Source organism: Aquarana catesbeiana, linkage group LG02 (assembly GCF_042186555.1).
Source record: "Aquarana catesbeiana isolate 2022-GZ linkage group LG02, ASM4218655v1, whole genome shotgun sequence".
Lineage (NCBI taxonomy): Eukaryota > Metazoa > Chordata > Amphibia > Anura > Ranidae > Aquarana > Aquarana catesbeiana.
In genome coordinates, this window is record NC_133325.1 from 775,148,335 (window position 1) to 775,168,173 (window position 19,839).

The 19,839-nt window shown below is 41.0% G+C and overlaps 1 protein-coding gene across 1 annotated transcript in view; it reads right to left on the reverse strand.

Annotated features, from left to right (window-relative positions):
* The window catches only part of STYXL2 (serine/threonine/tyrosine interacting like 2), a 140,487-nt gene that overhangs the window by 29,429 nt on the left and 91,219 nt on the right, over positions 1 to 19,839 (reverse strand). Inside the window, exon 3 of the mRNA XM_073617369.1 lies at positions 1,001 to 1,095. Coding sequence (XP_073473470.1) covers positions 1,001 to 1,095 — 95 coding nt within the window. The remainder of the gene's footprint in view (positions 1 to 1,000; positions 1,096 to 19,839) is intronic.

The following is a 19,839-nucleotide window of genomic DNA, read 5'->3' on the forward strand; positions in this document are numbered from 1 at the left end:
CAGAATTTCAATCCATGGCAGCTTATTGTGTTACCGATGGTTTGTTTGGTGACTGTGGTGCCAACTGCCTTGAGATCATTCACAAGCTCCTCCTGTGTAGTTCTGGGCTGATCCCTCACTTTTCTTATGATCATCCTTACCCCATGAGGCGAAACCTTGCATGGAGTCCCAGACTGAGGGCAATTGATGGTTATTTTGTATTTCTTCCATTTGCGAATAATCGCTCCAACAGTTGTCTCCTTCTCACCAAGCTTCTTGCTGATGGTCTTGTAGCCCATTCCAGCCTTGTGCAGGTCTACAATCTTGTCCCTGGTGTCCTTTGAGAGCTCTTTGGTCTTGCCCATGATGGTGAGGTTTGAATAGAAGAGATTCTGTGGACAGGTGTCTTTTATACACATAACGAGTTGTTGTTAGGAGCTCCTTCTTACATTGACAGGACTAATCTGTGTACCACATGAGCTCCTACTGTAGCCAGTCTGTGGGAGCCAAAATTATTGTTGGTTGGTAGGGGATCAAATACTTATTTTACCCACTGACCTGAAACTCAATTTATAACATTTGTATCATCTCTTTTCTGGATTTTTGGTTGATAGTCTGCCTCTGTCATTTAAAATACACCTATGATAAAAATTATAGACCCTCCATTTCTTTGTAAGTGGGCAAACTTACAAAATCTGCTGGGGATCAAATAATTATTTTCTCCCACTGTATGTGAAAAAAAACTATATTTTCATGGAGGCATGTAAAGTTGCATAAAATTCCAGGAAAGTCTCTTATTAGCACTGAGCTCAGGTGGGAGATAGGACAACCTTAGAGTCCAACACTTAGCCTGACAGGGAGAAAATACAAGTAGATAATCAAACATGGAGTGATCTCTGAGAAGTGAGGCTGCACTATTATAACAATTCTTCTCAAGCATTGCTTGCATGTCCAGTATGTATTGCACCGGCTATATATTAAGCCTTTTTAAACTGTGTTTTAATATCAGCTGGAAGCTCACCTTCATTTATTATCTTCTTGGCTGCCACGGAGGATGACAGGTGAATGGGTTCCATAAAGATACTCTCCGTATAGGCGCTGGAAATTGTAGAAAAACTGCAAATAGAATTGTAAAATTAAAGCCTATCAGTCACATGTTTTCCATCGGTCACATCCTAGATGTCGGAGTATTTATTGCACGCTACTCCATACACATAAAGAATTCACAAAAAAACGAAAAGTACCCCCTAAAGCAAATCTCCGCACCACAAAGATATATGAAAAATAAACTTTGTTATAAATCGCCAATTGTAAAACATCCCACGGGTATGACCCACAGAATAGAAAAACATTGAAAAATACATATCAGCACAACAGTTGCTATAAAATTATATCTATCAGGGAGCTCAAAATGAGTGACACTGACCCAGGTCAGTAAACCGCGTACATGAGATGTGTAATACAAACCAAGGAAATGAAGCAAATGTATTAATGAAAGTGTTACTAAACTCAGGAGCCTGCATTCACTATATCTGGTCTCCCACAGTACACAGATCATGGAGATGCAATAGTTTTAATAAATATAAATGCCTAAATACCTTTTCTGGTCAGCAGTATATAGCAGTCTTGTGACTTCTACCCTGTTTCCCCGAAAATAAGACCTAGCGTGATTGTCAGTAATGGCTGCAATATAAGCCCTACCCCCCAAATAAGCCCTACCCTGTTTCCCCGAAAATATCCCCTACCCTGAAAATAAGACCTACAATGACTTTAACTAGGGCTTATTTGGGGAGTAGGGCTTATATTGCAGCCATCACTGACAATCACGATAGGTCTTATTTTCGGGGAAACAGGGTATCAGCGTCTGGTTAAAGTTTGTAGGAGGAGATTTCATTCTCCTCTGACTGTCCTATGAGGCTGCAGGACCCCTGACCCTCTGTCTGGACAGTGCTGATTGGCCCTGTGCTGATCACACGCACTCTCCCAAGAAAAAAGCAATACACACCAAACTGAGCATGTGCAGCCCGTCCCCTAGCCTCTGTTCTATCACAAGATGGATTAGGGACAGTGAAAGAGGAGGAGGATCAGAGAAGACAGGATTAAACAGCCTTTTTACACAATGCACAGGATTAATCCCTTAGGTTCCACAGGGAGTATAACAAGCAGGCGTTATTGCATATACAGACTGATTTTACTGTTGTGGGTTTAGTAAAACTTTGTGGTTGATTTACCAAAGACAAATAGACTGTGCGCTTTTTCAAAGTGCAGTTGCTCCAGAGCTAAGTAAATGAGGTAAAGCTTCACTTTGCAAACAATACCCAATCACATGCAAGGAAAATAAAAAAACTGCATTTTTGCTTGCACGTGATTGGATGATGGAAGTCAGCAGAGCTTCTGCTCATTTACTAAGCTCTGGAGCAACTGCTGTTGCGGAGGGCAATTGCACATTGCAAAGTGCACAGTCTATCTGCCTTTAGTAAATCAACCCCACTAAGTACAAAAATATGGCTTTATAGAGCCACTTGACCTTCAGGAGATTTACCCCCCTTGCTGACCAAGCCATTTTTTGTGACTCGGCACTGTGTTACTTTAACTAACAATTGCGCAGTCATGCAAAGCTGTACATAAATTAAATGTATATGATTTTTTCCCACAAATAGAGCTTTCTTTTGGGGGTGTTTGATCACCTCTGCGTTTTTTCTATTTTTTGCGCTATAAACAAAAAAATGCCGAATTTTTTTTTAAAGAAAAACAATATTTTTTACTTTCTGATATAAAACATATCTAATAAAAACATTTTAAAAATCAAATTTATTCATAAATGTAGGCCAATATGTATTCTGCTACATTTTTTTTGGTAAAAACAAAAATCCCAATAAGCGTATATTCGATTGATTTGCTCAAAAGTTATGGCATCTACAAACTATGGGATATATACTGGAATTTTTATTTATACTATTAATGGCGGTGATGAGCGACTTATAACGGGGCTGTGATAGTATGGTGGGCAATCTGACACTTTTGCTTTGTGGGAACCAGTGACACTAATACAGTGATCAACGCTAAATATATACACTGTCACTGTACCAATGACACTGGCTGGAAAGGGATTTAATATCTAAGGCGTTCAATGTTTAAATGTGTGTCTAACCATTGTTTACAGTGCCTTGAAAAAGTATTCACACCCCTTGAAACTTTTTGTCATGTTACAACCAAAAAATGTAAGAGTATTTTATTGGGATTTTATGTGATAGGCCAACACAAAGTGGCCCATGTTTGTGAAGTGGAAGAAAAATGATAAATGGTTTTCAAAATTTTTTTACAAATAAATATGTGAAAAGTGTGGCGTGCATTTGTATTCAGCCCCCTTTACTCCGATACCCCTAACTAAAATCTAGTGGAACTAAATGCCTTTTGAAGTCACCTAATAGAGTAAATAGAGTGTGTAATTTAAACTCAGTATAAATACAGCTGTTCTGTGAATCCCTCAGAGTTTTGTTAGAGAACCTTAGTGAACAAACAGCATCAGAAGGCCAAGGAACACACCAGACAGGTCAGGGATAAAGTTGTGGAGAAGTATAAAGCAGGGTTAGGTTATAAAAAAATATCCCAAGCTTTGAACATCTCACAGAGCTCTGTTTAATCCATCACCCGAAAATGGAAAGATTATGGCACAACTGCAAACCTACTAAGACATGGCCGTCCACCTAAACTAACAGGCAGGGCAAGGAGAGCATTCATTAGAGAAGCAGCCATGAGGTCCATGGTAACTCTGGAGGAGCTGCAGAGATCCACAGCTCAGGTGGGAGAATCTGTCCACAGGACAACTATTAGTCGTGCTCTCCACAAATCTGTCCTTTATGGAAGAGTGCCAAGAAGAAAGCCATAAGAAGTCCTGTTTGCAGTTTGCGAGAAGCCATGTGGGGGACACAGCAAACATGTGGAAGAAGGTGCTCTGGTCAGATGAGACCAAAATTGAACTTTTTGACCTAAAAGCAAAACGCTATGTGTGGTGGAAAACTAACACTGCACATCACCCTGAACACACCATCCCCACTGTGAAACATGGTGGTGGCAGCATCATGTTGTGGGGATGCTTTTCTTCAGCAGGGACAGGGAAGCTGGTCAGAGTTGATGGGAAGATGGATGGAGCCAAACACAGGGCAATCTTAGAAGAAAACCTGTTAGAGTCTACAAAAGACGAGACTGGGGCTGAGGTTCACCTTCCAGCAGGACAACGACCCTAAACATACAGCCAGAGCTACAATGGAATGGTTTAGATCAAAGCATATTCATGTGTTAGAATGGCCCAGTCAAATTCCAGACCTAAATCCAATTGAGAATTTGTGGCAAGACTTGAAAATTGCTGTTCAGAGGCGCTCTCCATCCAATCTGACAGAGCTTGAGATATTTTGCAAAATAGAATGGGCAAAAATGTCCCTCTCTAGATGTGCAAAGCTGGTAGAGACATCCCCAAAAAGACTTGCGACTGTAATTGCAGTAAAAGGAGGGTCTAAAAAGTATTGACTCAGGGGGGCGCCATACAAATGTACCCCACACACTTTTCACATATTCATTTGTAAACAAAATAAAAAAAAATATTTATCATTTTTTCTTCCACTTCACAATTATGTGCCACTTTGTGTTGGTCTATCACATAAAATCCCAATAAAATAAATTTACATTTTTGGTTGTAACATGACAAAATGTGGAAAATTTCAAGGGGTATGAATACTTTTTCAAGGCACTGTATGTGTGTACTATGTGGCGCTTTTACTAAGGGATGTGCTGGTTTTTATTCCCCGCTGACAGGACAGAGCTCTGTATTGTTTACATAGAGCTCTGTCCTGTCTTCCTCCTTGCTGATCAGCAGGGTGCCAGGGATCATCCATTGGACAGCACTTGCTGATTGGCTTGTGCTGTGACATATCACAGCAGAGGTGGGGCGTCCCTTACCTGGAAAAGCAGAATCACGTATATGGCCGGCACTGTAGCAGTAAAGCTACAGCACACGGTCAGCAAGTGGGTAGAATATGTAAGCAATATACCCAATAATCTATAGCAATAGAAATTAAAAAAACAAACATTGTAGTTAAAGTATATGTGAACCCTCTCCTTATAAAACAATCAATTCCGTTTAAAATAGAAATGAAAGGCAAAACATCTGTGTATGCTGTACATAAAAAAAAAAAATATATCATAAACACCTTCCCCCCCTTTTCTATAAGTGATCACATAATCAGGGCCGATCCTGGGTGGGTGCGCGTGGTGCAGCGCACCCAGGTGCCACAGAGGTGGGGGCACTGAAGCGCCAGAGTGTTGCCCTCCCTCCTCCTCTCCTTGTCTGTGTCCAGAGGTGGCTCTTTCCGCCAGCAACTGACAGGAGCGGATCAGGGGAAGAGAGACTTGCCGCCACTGTGTTTCCTGCCCAAGCCGGAGATTGGAGGGGCTGTCTCTGTGTGGAGAGAGATCAGCCGCGCAGTGATGTCACGGGGGGGGGGCGGTCCGTGCCTGACGTGTTCCAGTTCTTCTCCTCCTCTCTGTGTCTCACTCCTGCCTGCTGCCCAAGCCTGTCACGATCTGCTCTCCACCCCGGCGCTGTGGCTGCACACTCTCCTCTCCAGCTGCCGCCTGGGTGTTTTTATGAACCAGAACCGCCCGAGCTGGTGCGGTAACGGGCGGGGCTTGCTGATGAGGTTGGTTTATGCTGGGGGGGTGGTTTGTCTTGGGGGGTCTGTACTAATGGGGGGGCATGTCAGTACAAGTCTGATTTTTGGGGGAGAGCAGGCTGAATTCTCAGCACAATTAGAAAACTGACCACACTGTGCCCAAGCCACTTCTTCAGAAGCAATGTTCTCCATACAAATAAGGGGTTTATTGATTTAAAAAAAAAATTGTGGTGTTTTTACCTTAAGTATTCACACAAACGCCCTGAATAATCAATGTGTATAATACGTTTATTTCCTTTGATCGTCGGCTCCATCTACTGGCCATTATGTGGTATTTTCCTGAAATGCCTCAATCAGGAAAATATTGAATTATGGCCACTAGATGGAGCTGTAGATATAAGAAATAAACATTATACACAATACAGTTATTATTCGTGGTGAACATCCAAATGCTTAAAGTAGAACTATAGGCAAAACTTTTTTTTTTCATTTTAGATCGAGTAAGGGAGGGTAATATAACCCGGGTCAGATTTTTTTTGCCATCTCTGTTTCATTGCAGAGATTTCCCTTCACTTCCTATCCCATAGCCAAACAGGAAGTGAGGGGAAATCCTTGCAAATAATTGAATTCCTTGGGGACCCCCCCCCCCTCATCAGAACTAGTGTCCCCATTGGAAGATTTCCCCTCTATGACTTTCCTGGGGACAACCCAAAATGTGGGATTCTCTCTTACTTTCACTTTAAATGATAATGGTACACATAGAGAGGGCGAATCTCCTTAACAGGGGGCCACAAACAGCAATAAAAATTGACAAGGGTTTTATACCCTCTCCATTCTATCCAAAACTATAAAAAAAAGTTTTGCCTTTAATTATACCTTAAGGTATTCGCGCGACAATATTTTTTTTTACTTTCAATCTGTTTTATTATTAAAGCGGAGTTCCACGCATTTTATACACTTCCTCTCTATGGTGGCCCCTGTTAGCATTCTTTTCACTATGGAAATTCTTTTTTTTTTTTAAAGGAAATACCTTTAATTATCTTCTTTCTTCCGGCAGTCCCCGCTTAGGCGATTACATCACTAGGTGATTCGCAAGAGCTCCTGTGATAGCGGCGTCATGTATCCCAGGAGTCCTTGCCAATCGCCTAGTGCCCAAATCTTGCGATGACCGACGGGAACGTCCGCCAGCGCCGCTATGGTAATGTGTTAGGACTCAGGAGGAAGGAGCACAGCGCGGTGGCATTACTGCACAGGCGCGAGATCGGGAGGTGCATGCTGGGTAGCCAACTGCACCGATTCCCGGAAATAGAAGTAGAAGAGGGCTTCAGATGCCCACAGTGAAGATGGACCCTGTCAGCTTCCGAGATCCAGGTACTTTTATTAAATTCAAACATAAATAAAACGGACTCCATGAATAACACTATCTAAAGATTGCATATAGAGTGGATCAAGTTAGAGTGGAGTCTTAAAAAAAAAATCGCATTGGGAGACTGGAACTCCGCTTTAAAGAAAGTCAAAGTACAAAGGGTACGTTATACAAAGAGATTACACGGGCTGGGGTCCCAATCCAAACGCAATAAAGGTACAATAACAGCATCATTTTGGATACAATGAAAACTACAACAAAAACACTCAAAGAGCATATAAACGCTAATGATATTCAGAGTGACCAAAAAAGAAATAAAATAAGAAAGGGGGAGGGAATATGGGAGGGAATATCCCACCCAAATGACCATACATTTACTTAGAATTGAAAGCAGTGTTAAAAATGCCCCTCAAACTCCTATGCAAATGATACAATGGATAGCACATTACCAAAACATGAAGCCACATGATGTTGAGTCAGGAGGCATTTGAAGCCTTTCAACGCCTCCTATTCAAGTCTATGGTAGCGCTTTGCAAATGCCCTGGCAGGTGTTCCAGTGCAGTTGCGGGGGGGTGTTAAAATGAGTGTATTTCCTGTAATATCCCATGTGTGAAGCAGTTTTAACGAGCCTTAACGCTCATGAAATGCATCAAAACTGCACATAGGGCATTTGGGGAGCCTTTTTAAGGCTTGTAAAACGCCAGTTTAACGCCCATACTAAAGCTCATTGACGTGAGTCTTAAGCCCATACTAAGGCTAAAGGAGTGTATGTTAAGCGTTAGAAACTTTGTCAAGTGTAAACAAGCCTTAGAAAGTGGAGATAAAGAAGAGAGGGGGACAAAGTAAGGGGGGGGGGGGGGGTAGGAAACTTAGTGGAGGCCTCTGTCTTGTCAATTTACACTAAGAGGACCAAAGAGGGGTTCCCGAAAAAGGCAACAGAGAAGACCTACAGGTCTGTATGGTTGTAGTTTGCCCAAGCTCCCATATCTTCATAAATTTAGACACTAAGTGAGTCAGTAAGTTTATTTGCCAGGTGCTCATTGAGCATGATCCAGGAAACTTTGCACCTGAAACTTGCAATATGAACTGAGGGGTGCTTCCAGGATCGGGCTATGGCAAGTTTGGCAGCTAAAGGCATAAAATGAATTATTGTGTTGCACGGGAGCAATCAGCAACCTTTTTGTTAAGAAGAGCTATATGGGGTAGCTGGGCAACCGATTTTTCGGTAACATTTCTTAGTATAATAAAGACTTTGTTCCAGTAGCCCCTGATTTTAGGGCATTCCCACCAAACCTGGTGCATGGTACCCAGAGATTGGCAGCCCCTAAAACATAATGGTAAGGAGGTCAGAAATAGCCTCGCTATGCTAGCTGGAACCATGTACCATCTTGTAAGGACCATAACACTCGATTCCCCCAAAGAGACATCAAGTATCCCTTTAAAGGCAAAGTGGAAGGATGACTGCCAATGGTCCAGTTCGCTCTCAGAGGCCGTGTCCGAGTCCCACACTTGCATATATGTTAGTTTTACATCAGAGTCAAGCAGAAGCCAATGGATAATAGAGATCCCTCTCCTCTGTCCCTTTTTCTGTTCACACCAGCTTTCATAAGGGGTCACTTAAGGGTCTTGACGTAGAAATGAGAGTTCTGAAAGAACCTAAAACTTTCCAATGCAGGCATCTTCAGACGTAACTTGCAATGTATTAAGGTAAAATGACCTCGGGGGAGTGGAGAAGTGCCCCATACGGTAGAGACCCTTGTAGAGCCACTAGCGGAAGGCTTCAGGATCTTGTCCAGGAGGGAAAGCAGGATTATTTAAAAGATGAGCAAGTAGAGGGAAGGGTGAGACCAAGTTGGGATTGTGCAAGACCTTATCCCAAACCGCCAGGGAATTAGATAAGGTGAGAACGAGGATGGGAGGTCTGTCCGTATTGGGTTGCCATTTAAGGAAATCTATTGGAATTGTGTTTAGTCAACTTCCTCCCCATGGCAACCCATTCGGGTCCCCCCCCCCCCGCCCCGGGAATACACTACCGATAATTGAGCTATCTGGGTGTTGATAGTACAGCATAAGGTGTGGTAGGCCGAGGCCTCCCTTCATTTTATGGGTAAAGAGTACTTGTTTAGAAACTCTGTGATTCTTGCCATGCCACACAAAATTAATAAGCTTGGCCTGGAATCTCACCAAGTCAGATCTCACTAACGCTATATGGGTAGGAAACGAAAATAATACAATAAGCGTGGCAGAAGTGTCATCTTTACTTGCCTAACCATGACAGACCATGTGCCATCCACCCATTCAAGTCCTCTTCTAATTTTTTATAGAGAGGCGGGTAGCAATATATTTTTTAATAAACAGACCCCCTAAAAAGACCTGAACAGCTAATCTGTGCCAATCACACAGAACAAGCATAGTCAGAGCTCCAGATTTCCATATGTTCTGGGTCGATAATTCAAAAATGACTGAAGCCACTGAACCAACCAAACAGCCAGGGGACCAGCATTTCCCATAGAAGAAAGAGGTCAAGGGCGGCAGGCTCCATGTGTTCTCGGTATAGGCATGCTTTCTCTGGTCGTTGACCGGCCCTAATGAATAGTTTCCACAAAGACCCAAAATAGTTTGGGCTGGCTGGGGGCACAGGAGTGACGAGCGCTGGTGATGGGGAGCGCCTGATCCTGGGCACTTCTATAGGAAAGGGAGCTTGTGGTGGTCAGCAGTGATTCCCCTTGTGCATTAGTGGTTGTCATGGCAACAGCTCTTTTCTTGACACTTAAAAGTACCGGCGGATCTTTTTGATTATTACAGAAAAACAAAACAAGGATAAACAGAGCGGCATTCAGTATTCCGTATACATAGAGACATGCACAGAGGGATACATTGTAACAATCCGGTATAAAAGGAAAAGTTCCATCTGTATATACCGGATACTTCCATTGTAATTCCCACCACCTTTTATATCTATAATCTGTCTGTGTATCCAATTATCCTTCTATCCCTCCACTCCTAGAATTATCTATCTATAGCATCTATCCATCTACCATTGTGCCTGGTTATCTTTTTATCCGTGGCATTACAATACTTTAAAAATCTGTTCTATAATCTATCTATCTCCTATAAGCTATCTGTCTATCAATTTACCCCGTACATATCGATAATATATTTATTATTTTCTCTACAATATCTATCTATCTATCTATCTATCTATCTATCTATCTATCTATCTATCTATCTATCTATCTATCATCCATAACCTATATATGTTACTTATAATCTATCTTTCTATCTATCTATTTTTATCTCTGTACCTATTTACCTATCACATACCAATAATCTATATTTAATAATCCATCTACAGTATCTATCTCCTATAATCCATAACCTATATATGTTACCTATAATTTATCTATCTATCTTTTTATCTCTGTACCTATTTACCTATCACATACCAATAATATATTTACTTATTATTCCATCTACCGTATCTATCTATCTATCTATCTATCTATCTATCTATCTATCTATCTATCTATCTATCTATCTATCTATCTATCTATCTATCTATCTCTTTTTATCTATGTACCTATTTACCTATCACATACCAATAACCTATATATTTATTAATCCATCTACAGTATCTATCTATCTCCTATAATCCATAACCTAGATATGTTACCTATAATCTATCTATCTATCTATCTATCTATCTATCTATCTATCTATCTATCTATCTATCTATCTATCTATCTATCTATCTATCTATCTATCATCCAAAACCTATATATGTTACTTTTAATCTATCTTTCTATCTATCTCTTTTTATCTCTGTACCTATTTATCTATCTCCTATAATCCATAACCTAGATATGTTTTTTTATCTCTGTACCTATCGTATACCAATAATGTATCTATCTATATCTTTTTATCTCTGTACCTATTTACCTATCACATACCAATAATATATGTACTTATTATTCCATCTACCGTATCTATCTGTCTATCTATCTATCTATCTATCTATCTATCTATCTATCTATCTATCTATCTATCTATCTATCTATCTATCTATCTATCTATCTATCTTCCAAAACCTATATATGTTACTTTTAATCTATCTTTCTATCTATCTCTTTTTATCTCTGTACCTATTTACCTATCACATACCGAAAATCTATATATTTATTAATCCATCTACTGTATCTATCTATCTCCTATAATCCATAACCTATATATGTTACCTATAATCTTTTTTTATCTGTTTACCTATCATATACCAATAATGTATCTATCTATCTATCTATCTATCTATCTATCTATCTATCTATCTATCTATCTATCTATCTATCTATCTATCTATCTATCTAATTATTGTACTATTTTATCACGTATCTCTTCTCCATGTAGAAATGTAGTCTCTTGTTGGAGTTGTACATTCTCTCCATGTTGTCCCTCTTTCCTCCAGCCGCCTCTGCCGGGTTCAGTCACTGTTTGCTGCCTTAAAACTTGCCCCAGATGACGAGCGTCGTTCCTTTTGCCAAAAAACACTGGGACGCAGGATATCTAAAATGATTCTGTCTTTTTAATTAATGCTAGTCCTCCTCACATAGTTCCATGATAGAATATATATTTTATTTGCTCTCTCCCTCTATCACCCCAATGCATCATGGCTCGGTTCCTAGTAGAAGGTTAATCTATGGGGATATGATATATCATTCCAAAATAATACAAAGCCCCATTTGTCGCGTCCACCGCACTTTTCTGTTAGTAGATTGTTTTTTTTTTTTTTTTTTTTATCGTATGTTCTCTTACATATTTATTTATTTATTTATTTTTATTTATTTTATTTTTTTCATTTTCCTCAGCAGTAGCCCCAGAGCTATGTTCTTCCCCACCCCCCCCCCCCTTGTATCTGGTTGCATTCCAACTTCCAATTATATGCATGCCAAAATGGTCAGCGACACACAGAGCCTTGGTACGAAAATACATCACAAGGATAAATTTTAAAAAGGAAAAAAAAAAATCCTGTTTCTGCAGTGGAAATAATGGCAGGGGATTCAATCAGCTAGCGCTGGTGGTTTTTGTATCCAAGGTGACAGAAATAGCCCTACACATTCATCATGTTATATATTACCAACGGATCGATACCAGGGTAGCCATCTGGATACAGGTCGAGAGGGAAGGATCATCAAGGCTTTTTCATGTCAGTCACAAAGCATTCTGGGAGTTGGGGAGATGGACGCCTCATCCTGTGTTTTTAGTCCTGCTTTTCTCAGAAGAGAATTAAAGGGCAGAAAATGCCAGATTTTTTTTTTTTTTTTACAGAAAAATAAAATACTACCTCTCCTCAAAGATATAAAATATAAATCTGCTTTTCTTGTATTGTCATTTGGCTTCGAAGATCTTACTGATCTTATAAAAAAATAAATACATTTAATATAAATAAAAAAATGCTTTTGTTGTTATCATATTATACATGCATTCCCAATTTTACTTTATTCTTTTTGACAATTTGAAAACACTTATTTATTTGAATGTATTAAAGTATCATTAATGTTTAGCAAAATATATTTAAGCCAGCCTTTTATCGTTGCTTTTTTTTTTTTTTTTTTGCCTTGACTAGGATAAAATTAAAGTAAAAAGTAGGATAAAATTAAAGTAATTATATAATACCTAGAATAATTTAAAGTAATAACTAGAATTAGATCAAATAAATAAAATAATAACTAGGATAAAATGAAAAATGATTACAAATGTAAAATAAAGTAAGTTCTGATTATTAAAATAACAAAAAAAAAAAAAAATAACAGAATAGAACGGAAATAAAACACATAAAGGTTTCATAGACTGCACAGAGCTTTGCTATGTAATAACACAGCAGTTTATAAAAAATAAAAATAAAAGTAAAATCTGTAGATTCAGGAGAAAATAATCTGGCACCAATGTTTTTTTGCCTTTTGTTTTTTTAATATTGCTACTGTTGTTTGGTTGTGTGTGTACTAGCAAATGTGATATTGGCCATTTTGTCAATTTCCAGGAATAACCATTAACAATGGCAAGCTGTCCTAATATACCCATGCCGGTACATACAAATTATTACTAGAAAAGCCCAGCTCTAACCAATGAGCTGTCCACTCCGTGCAAGAACATCACAACTGTTAATAAGGGTGGTTGTCAACTGGACCCACAAAATGAAATTTTCAGCAAACAGATCTGTTTACATGTCCCGTACTGCAGATTAATAAAGAGCAAGGAAATCAAGGGATTTATTCATCAAAGTTCACAGTGATTTTTTTTCCTTTTTTTTTTGTAGTATGCACTAAATAAATAATCACTTTGTACATAAAAAAGATACTTTTTCTACAGGATGGAATATTTAGAAAGTAAATTATGCACTCAATGTAATTTTAAATAAATATATATATATATATATATATATATATATATATATATATATATATATATATATACACACACACATACATATATACACACATATATATATATATATATATATATATATATATATATATATATATATATATATATATATATATATATATACACACACACACATATTGTGTACACACACACACACACACACACATATATATATATATATATATATATACAGTATCTCACAAAAGTGAGTACACCCCTCACATTTTTGTCAATATTTTATTATATCTTGTCATGTGACAACACTGAAGAAATGACACTTTGCTACAATGTAAAGTAGTGAGTGTACAGCTTGTATAACAATGTAAATTTGCTGTCCCCTCAAAATAACTCAACACACAGCCATTAATGTCTAAACTGCTGGCAACAAAAGTGAGTACACCCCTAAGTGAAAATGTCCAAATTGGGCCCAAAGTGTCAATATTTTGTGTGGCCACCATTATTTTCCAGCACTGCCTTAACCCTCTTGGGCATGGAGTTCACCAGAGCTTCACAGGTTTCCACTGGAGTCCTCTTCCACTCCTCCATGATGACATCACAGAGCTGGTGGATGTTAGAGACCTTGCGCTCCTCCACCTTCCGTTTGAGGATGCCCCACAGATGCTCAATAGGGTTTAGGTCTGGAGACATGCTTGGCCAGTAATTCACCTTTACCCTCAGCATCTTTAGCAAGGCAGTGGTCATCTAGGAGGTGTGTTTAGGGTCGTTATCATGTTAGAATACTGCCCTGCGGCCCAGTCTCCGAAGGGAGGGGATCATGCTCTGCATCAGTATGTCACAGTACATGTTGGCATTCATAGTTCCCTCAGTGAACTGTAGCTCCCCAGTGCCGGCAGCACTCATGCAGCCCCAGACCTTGACACTCCCACCACCATGCTTGACTGTAGGCAAGACACACTTGTCTTTGTACTCCTCACCTGGTTGCCGCCACACACACTTGACACCGTCTGAACCAAATAAGTTTGTCTTGGTCTCATCAGACCACAGGACATGGTTCCAGTAATCCATGTCCTTAGTCTGCTTGTCATTAGCAAACTGTTTGCGGGCTTTCTTGTGCATCATCTTTAGAAGAGGCTTCCTTCTGGGATGATAGCCATGCAGACCAATTTGATGCAGTGTGCGGTGTATGGTCTGAGCACTGACAGGCTGACCCCCCGCCCCTTCAACCTCTGCAGCAATGCTGGCAGCACTCATATGTTTATTTCCCAAAGACAACCTCTGGATATGACGCTGAGCACGTGAACTCAACTTCTTTGGTCGACCATGGTGAGGCCTGTTCTGAGTGGAACCTGTGCTGTTAAACCGCTGTATGGTCTGGGCCAACGTGCTGCAGCTGTTTCGGGGTCTTGGCAATCTTCTTATAGCCTAGGCCATCTTTATGTAGATCAACAATACTTTTTTTCAGATCCTCAGAGAGTTCTTTACCATGAGGTGCCATGTTGAACTTCCAGTGACCAGTATGAGAAAGTGAGAGCGATAACACCAAATTTAACACACCTGCTCCCCATTCACACCTGAGATCTTGTAACACTAACGAGTCACATGACATCGGGGAGGGAAAATGGCTAATTGGGACCAATTTGGACATTTTCACTTAGGGGTGTACTCACTTTTGTTGCCAGCGGTTTAGACATTAATGGCTGTGTGTTGAATTATTTTGAGGGGACAGCAAATTTACACTGTTATACAAGCTGTACACTCACTACTTTACATTGTAGCAAAGTGTCATTTCTTCAGTGTTGTCACATGAAAAAATATAATAAAATATTTACAAAAATGCGAGAGGTGTACTCACTTTTGTGAGATATATATATATATATATATATATATATATATATATATGTGTGTGTGTGTGTGTGTATATATATATATATATATATATATATATATATATATATATATATATATATATATATATATATATTTAAAATGACATTGAGTGCATAATTTATTTTCTAAATATTCCATCCTGTAGAAAAAGTATCTTTTTATGTACAAAGTGATTATTTATTTAGTGCATACTACAAAAAAAAGGAAAAAAAATCACTGTGAACTTTGATGAATAAATCCCTTGATTTCCTTGCTCTTTATTAATCTGCAGTATGGGACATATAAATAGATCTGTTTGCTGAAAATTTCATTTTGTGGTCCAGTTGACAACCACCCTATAAAAATAAACATATATATATAGATATCGATCTATATATATAGATAGATATATATCTATATATATATCTATATATATATCTATATATATATATATATATATATATATATATCTATATATATATATCTATATATATATATAGATATATATATATATATATATATGTATATATATAGATAGATAGATCTATATCTATATATAGATATAGATCTATATCTATATAGATATAGATCTATATCTATATAGATATAGATCTATATCTATATAGATATAGATCTATATCTATATAGATATATATATATATAAAAAAAGTGAAAAAGTAAGATAAAAAAATTCACATGAAAGTATATACATTTATTTTTTAATGGTGCAGTTTTGTTTATAATTTATAAACAAAATAAAACAAAATAATTTATAATTTCAATTATGAAAATAAATATATATTTTTGTAATTCATACTTTACAATAATTAATAAAAAAATGGATCTAAAATAGAATTCTCATTGGGACAACCTTCATGAATTTAGAAAGTCATATCTCATGGTTTTTTTTATTTAATTTTTGTATAATTTGTGTTTTTTTATCAATATCTTTAAATAAATAATACATATTAATTAAATATGTGTTTTTTTTATTAAATAATTATTTTAAATGTATTAATTTTTTTTTTTATGTGCGGAAGGAAAAAATAAATTAGTCAGACCACCCTAAAGGGAAGATATGTTGATACAAATATGGGAGTGTCCAGGGCTAGCGTCTTTGTTTTTTACGACAGCAGGTTCTCACCTTGGCTTTACTACCCATGTTAGTCACTGACCTAGAACAAGTATGGAGGGCAAGAGATTAGACTTTTCAAGGTGCAGCTGTCTTGGGCTGTCATCCTGGCTTCACCACCTAGTGGGTCACTGACCCCTATCAAGCATGCGGCCAATGAAGTTTTGTGAATACCTGATGGTTGTACCAGATCTACTATGTAGAAAAGCCAGGATCAAGATGACAGCCATGGAGCCTTCGCAAGCAAAGGTATCTTCTATATTACTACCTTGCAATTTTTTTTTTCACCAGCTTACCATACTTCAGAAGTGGTAACTGAATATTTGTTTCCTTTATTCTCATCTTAGGACCCTGACAGTAACACACTTACTGTCCTAGCGTGGCAAAGTTCACTTTTTTTAATGTCTTTGGCCCATCAGGTAGGAGAAAGAGATCTATCCAAAGAAAGCGGCTATCCCCTCTAGAAATGGTTTCCCCCACTGGAATATCTCCAGATGTAGGGAGCTGGAATTAAGCAGGGGTTCCCCTTGAAGGGTTACTCCTAAATCTTGGATGAGAACCTTCTTCCCTCAGCCAAAACACTGAAGATGGGTCGTGGATGGGTCTTCCAGCATGACAATGACCAAAAACATACCGCCAAGGCAACAATGGAGTGGCTCAAGAAGAAGCACATAAAGGTCAAGGAATGACCTAGCCAGTCCCCAGACCTTAATCCTATAGAAAATTTATGGAGGGAGCTGAAACTTCGAGTTTCCAAGTGACAGCCAAGAAACATTATGGATTTAGAGAAGATCTGTAAAGAAGAGTGGACCAAAATCCCTCCTGAGATGTGTGCAAACCTGGTAACCAACTACAAGAAACATCTTACCTCAGTGCTTGCCAACAAGGATTTCTCCACCAATACTAATGCCGCGTACACACGGTCGGACTTTCCGGCATACTTGGTCCGGCGGACCAGAGTGTGCCGGACAATCCGCCCGTGTGTGGGCGGCGGCGGACTTTTCCGGCGGACTTCTTCCCAAAAGCCCGCCGGACCTAGATTTTAAACATGTTTGAAATCTTTCCGTCGGACTCAGTTTCGGGCGGAAAGTCCGCTCGTGTGTGTGCTGGTCCGACGGAAAGCCCGCTCGTGTGTAGGCTGGTCCGACAGACCAAATACGACACGAGGGGATGGTATTGCATCTCGCGCTCGCTGCAATAGGAAAAACAAATCTTCCTATTGCGGCGAGCGCGGGGCATACCAGGCCCTTAGGTCTGGTATGGATTATAAAGGGGAACCCCGCTACGCCGAAAAAACGGCGTGGGGTCCCCCCTAAAATCCATACCAGACCCCGATCCGAGCACGCAGCCTGGCCGGTCAGGAAAGGGGGTGGGGACGAGCGAGCGCCCCCCCCCCCTCCTGAACCGTACCAGGCCGCATGCCCTCAACATGGGGGGTGGGTGCTTTGGGGGAGGGGGGCGCCCTGCGCCCCCCCCCCCAAAGCACCTTGTCCCCATGTTGATGAGGACAAGGGCCTCTTCCCGACAACCCTGGCCGTTGGTTGTCGGGGTCTGCGGGCGGGGGCTTATCGGAATCTGGGAGCCCCCTTTAATAAGGGGGCCCCCAGATCCCGGCCCCCCACCCTATGTAAATGAGTATGGGGTACATGGTACCCCTACCCATTTACCTAGGAAAAAAGTGTAAGTAATAAAACACACCACACAGGTTTTTAAAATATTTTATTAAACAGCTCCCGGGGGGGGGGGTCTTCTTCCGGCTTCGGGGGTCCCTCCGCTTCATCTTCTCCCGGCGTCCGGTTGGTTCTTCTCCGCTCTCCGGCCTCTTCTCCCGGTGTCGCAGGTCTTCGGCCGGCCCCTCCGCTCTCTTCATGTAGCTCTATTGCGAGCGGAGGTCCGGACTTCTGGGCTTCTTGGCTTCTTGGCTTCTTGGCTTCTCTTCTCTTCTCTTCCCCCAGATGTTGACACGACGCTCTCTCCGGCTGGACTGGTTTCTGAGGGCTGCGTTGTGACTTATATAGGCGGAGACCCCGCCCCCATATGATGTCACAGTCCCTGGGCATGCTGGGACTGTGACGTTTTAGGGGGCGTGGTCGACCACGCCCCCCGACCACGCCCCCTAAAACGTCACAGTCCCAGCATGCCCAGGGACTGTGACATCATATGGGGGCGGGGTCTCCGCCTATATAAGTCACAACGCAGCCCTCAGAAACCAGTCCAGCCGGAGAGAGCGTCGTGTCAACATCTGGGGGAAGAGAAGAGAAGAGAAGCCAAGAAGCCAAGAAGCCAAGAAGCCCAGAAGTCCGGACCTCCGCTCGCAATAGAGCTACATGAAGAGAGCGGAGGGGCCGGCCGAAGACCTGCGACACCGGGAGAAGAGGCCGGAGAGCGGAGAAGAACCAACCGGACGCCGGGAGAAGATGAAGCGGAGGGACCCCCGAAGCCGGAAGAAGACCCCCCCCCCCCGGGAGCTGTTTAATAAAATATTTTAAAAACCTGTGTGGTGTGTTTTATTACTTACACTTTTTTCCTAGGTAAATGGGTAGGGGTACCATGTACCCCATACTCATTTACATAGGGTGGGGGGCCGGGATCTGGGGGCCCCCTTATTAAAGGGGGCTCCCAGATTCCGATAAGCCCCCGCCCGCAGACCCCGACAACCAACGGCCAGGGTTGTCGGGAAGAGGCCCTTGTCCTCATCAACATGGGGACAAGGTGCTTTGGGGGGGGGGGGCGCAGGGCGCCCCCCTCCCCCAAAGCACCCACCCCCCATGTTGAGGGCATGCGGCCTGGTACGGTTCAGGAGGGGGGGGGGCGCTCGCTCGTCCCCACCCCCTTTCCTGACCGGCCAGGCTGCGTGCTCGGATCGGGGTCTGGTATGGATTTTAGGGGGGACCCCACGCCGTTTTTTCGGCGTAGCGGGGTTCCCCTTTATAATCCATACCAGACCTAAGGGCCTGGTATGCCCCGCGACGGGGCTCGCAAGGTGTCAATCTAGCCGATAAAAGCGGCAAGATTGACATCCTTTTCTAGTCCCGTCGCACCTGAGTCACGTTCAAAATGAACGGACTTGTCCGTGTGTGGGCAAGTCCGTTCATTCTGAAAGTCCGCCGGAACTCCGGCGAAAGTCCGTCGGAAAGACGGGCGGACTTAGCCCGCCGGAAAATCCCGGCGTGTGTGGGCAAGTCCGTTCGTTTTAAAGTCCGGCGCACCTGGCGGACAAAGTCCGTCGGAAAGTGTGCCGGACCAAGTAGGATAGAAAGTCCGCTCGTGTGTACGCGGCATAAGTCATGTTTTGCTTGGGGATCAAATACTTATTTTACTCACTGAACTGCAACTCAATTCATAACATGTTTTATTCTGGATTTTTGGTTGATATTCTGTCTCTATCATTTAAAATACACCTATTATAAAAATTATAGACTCTTCATTTC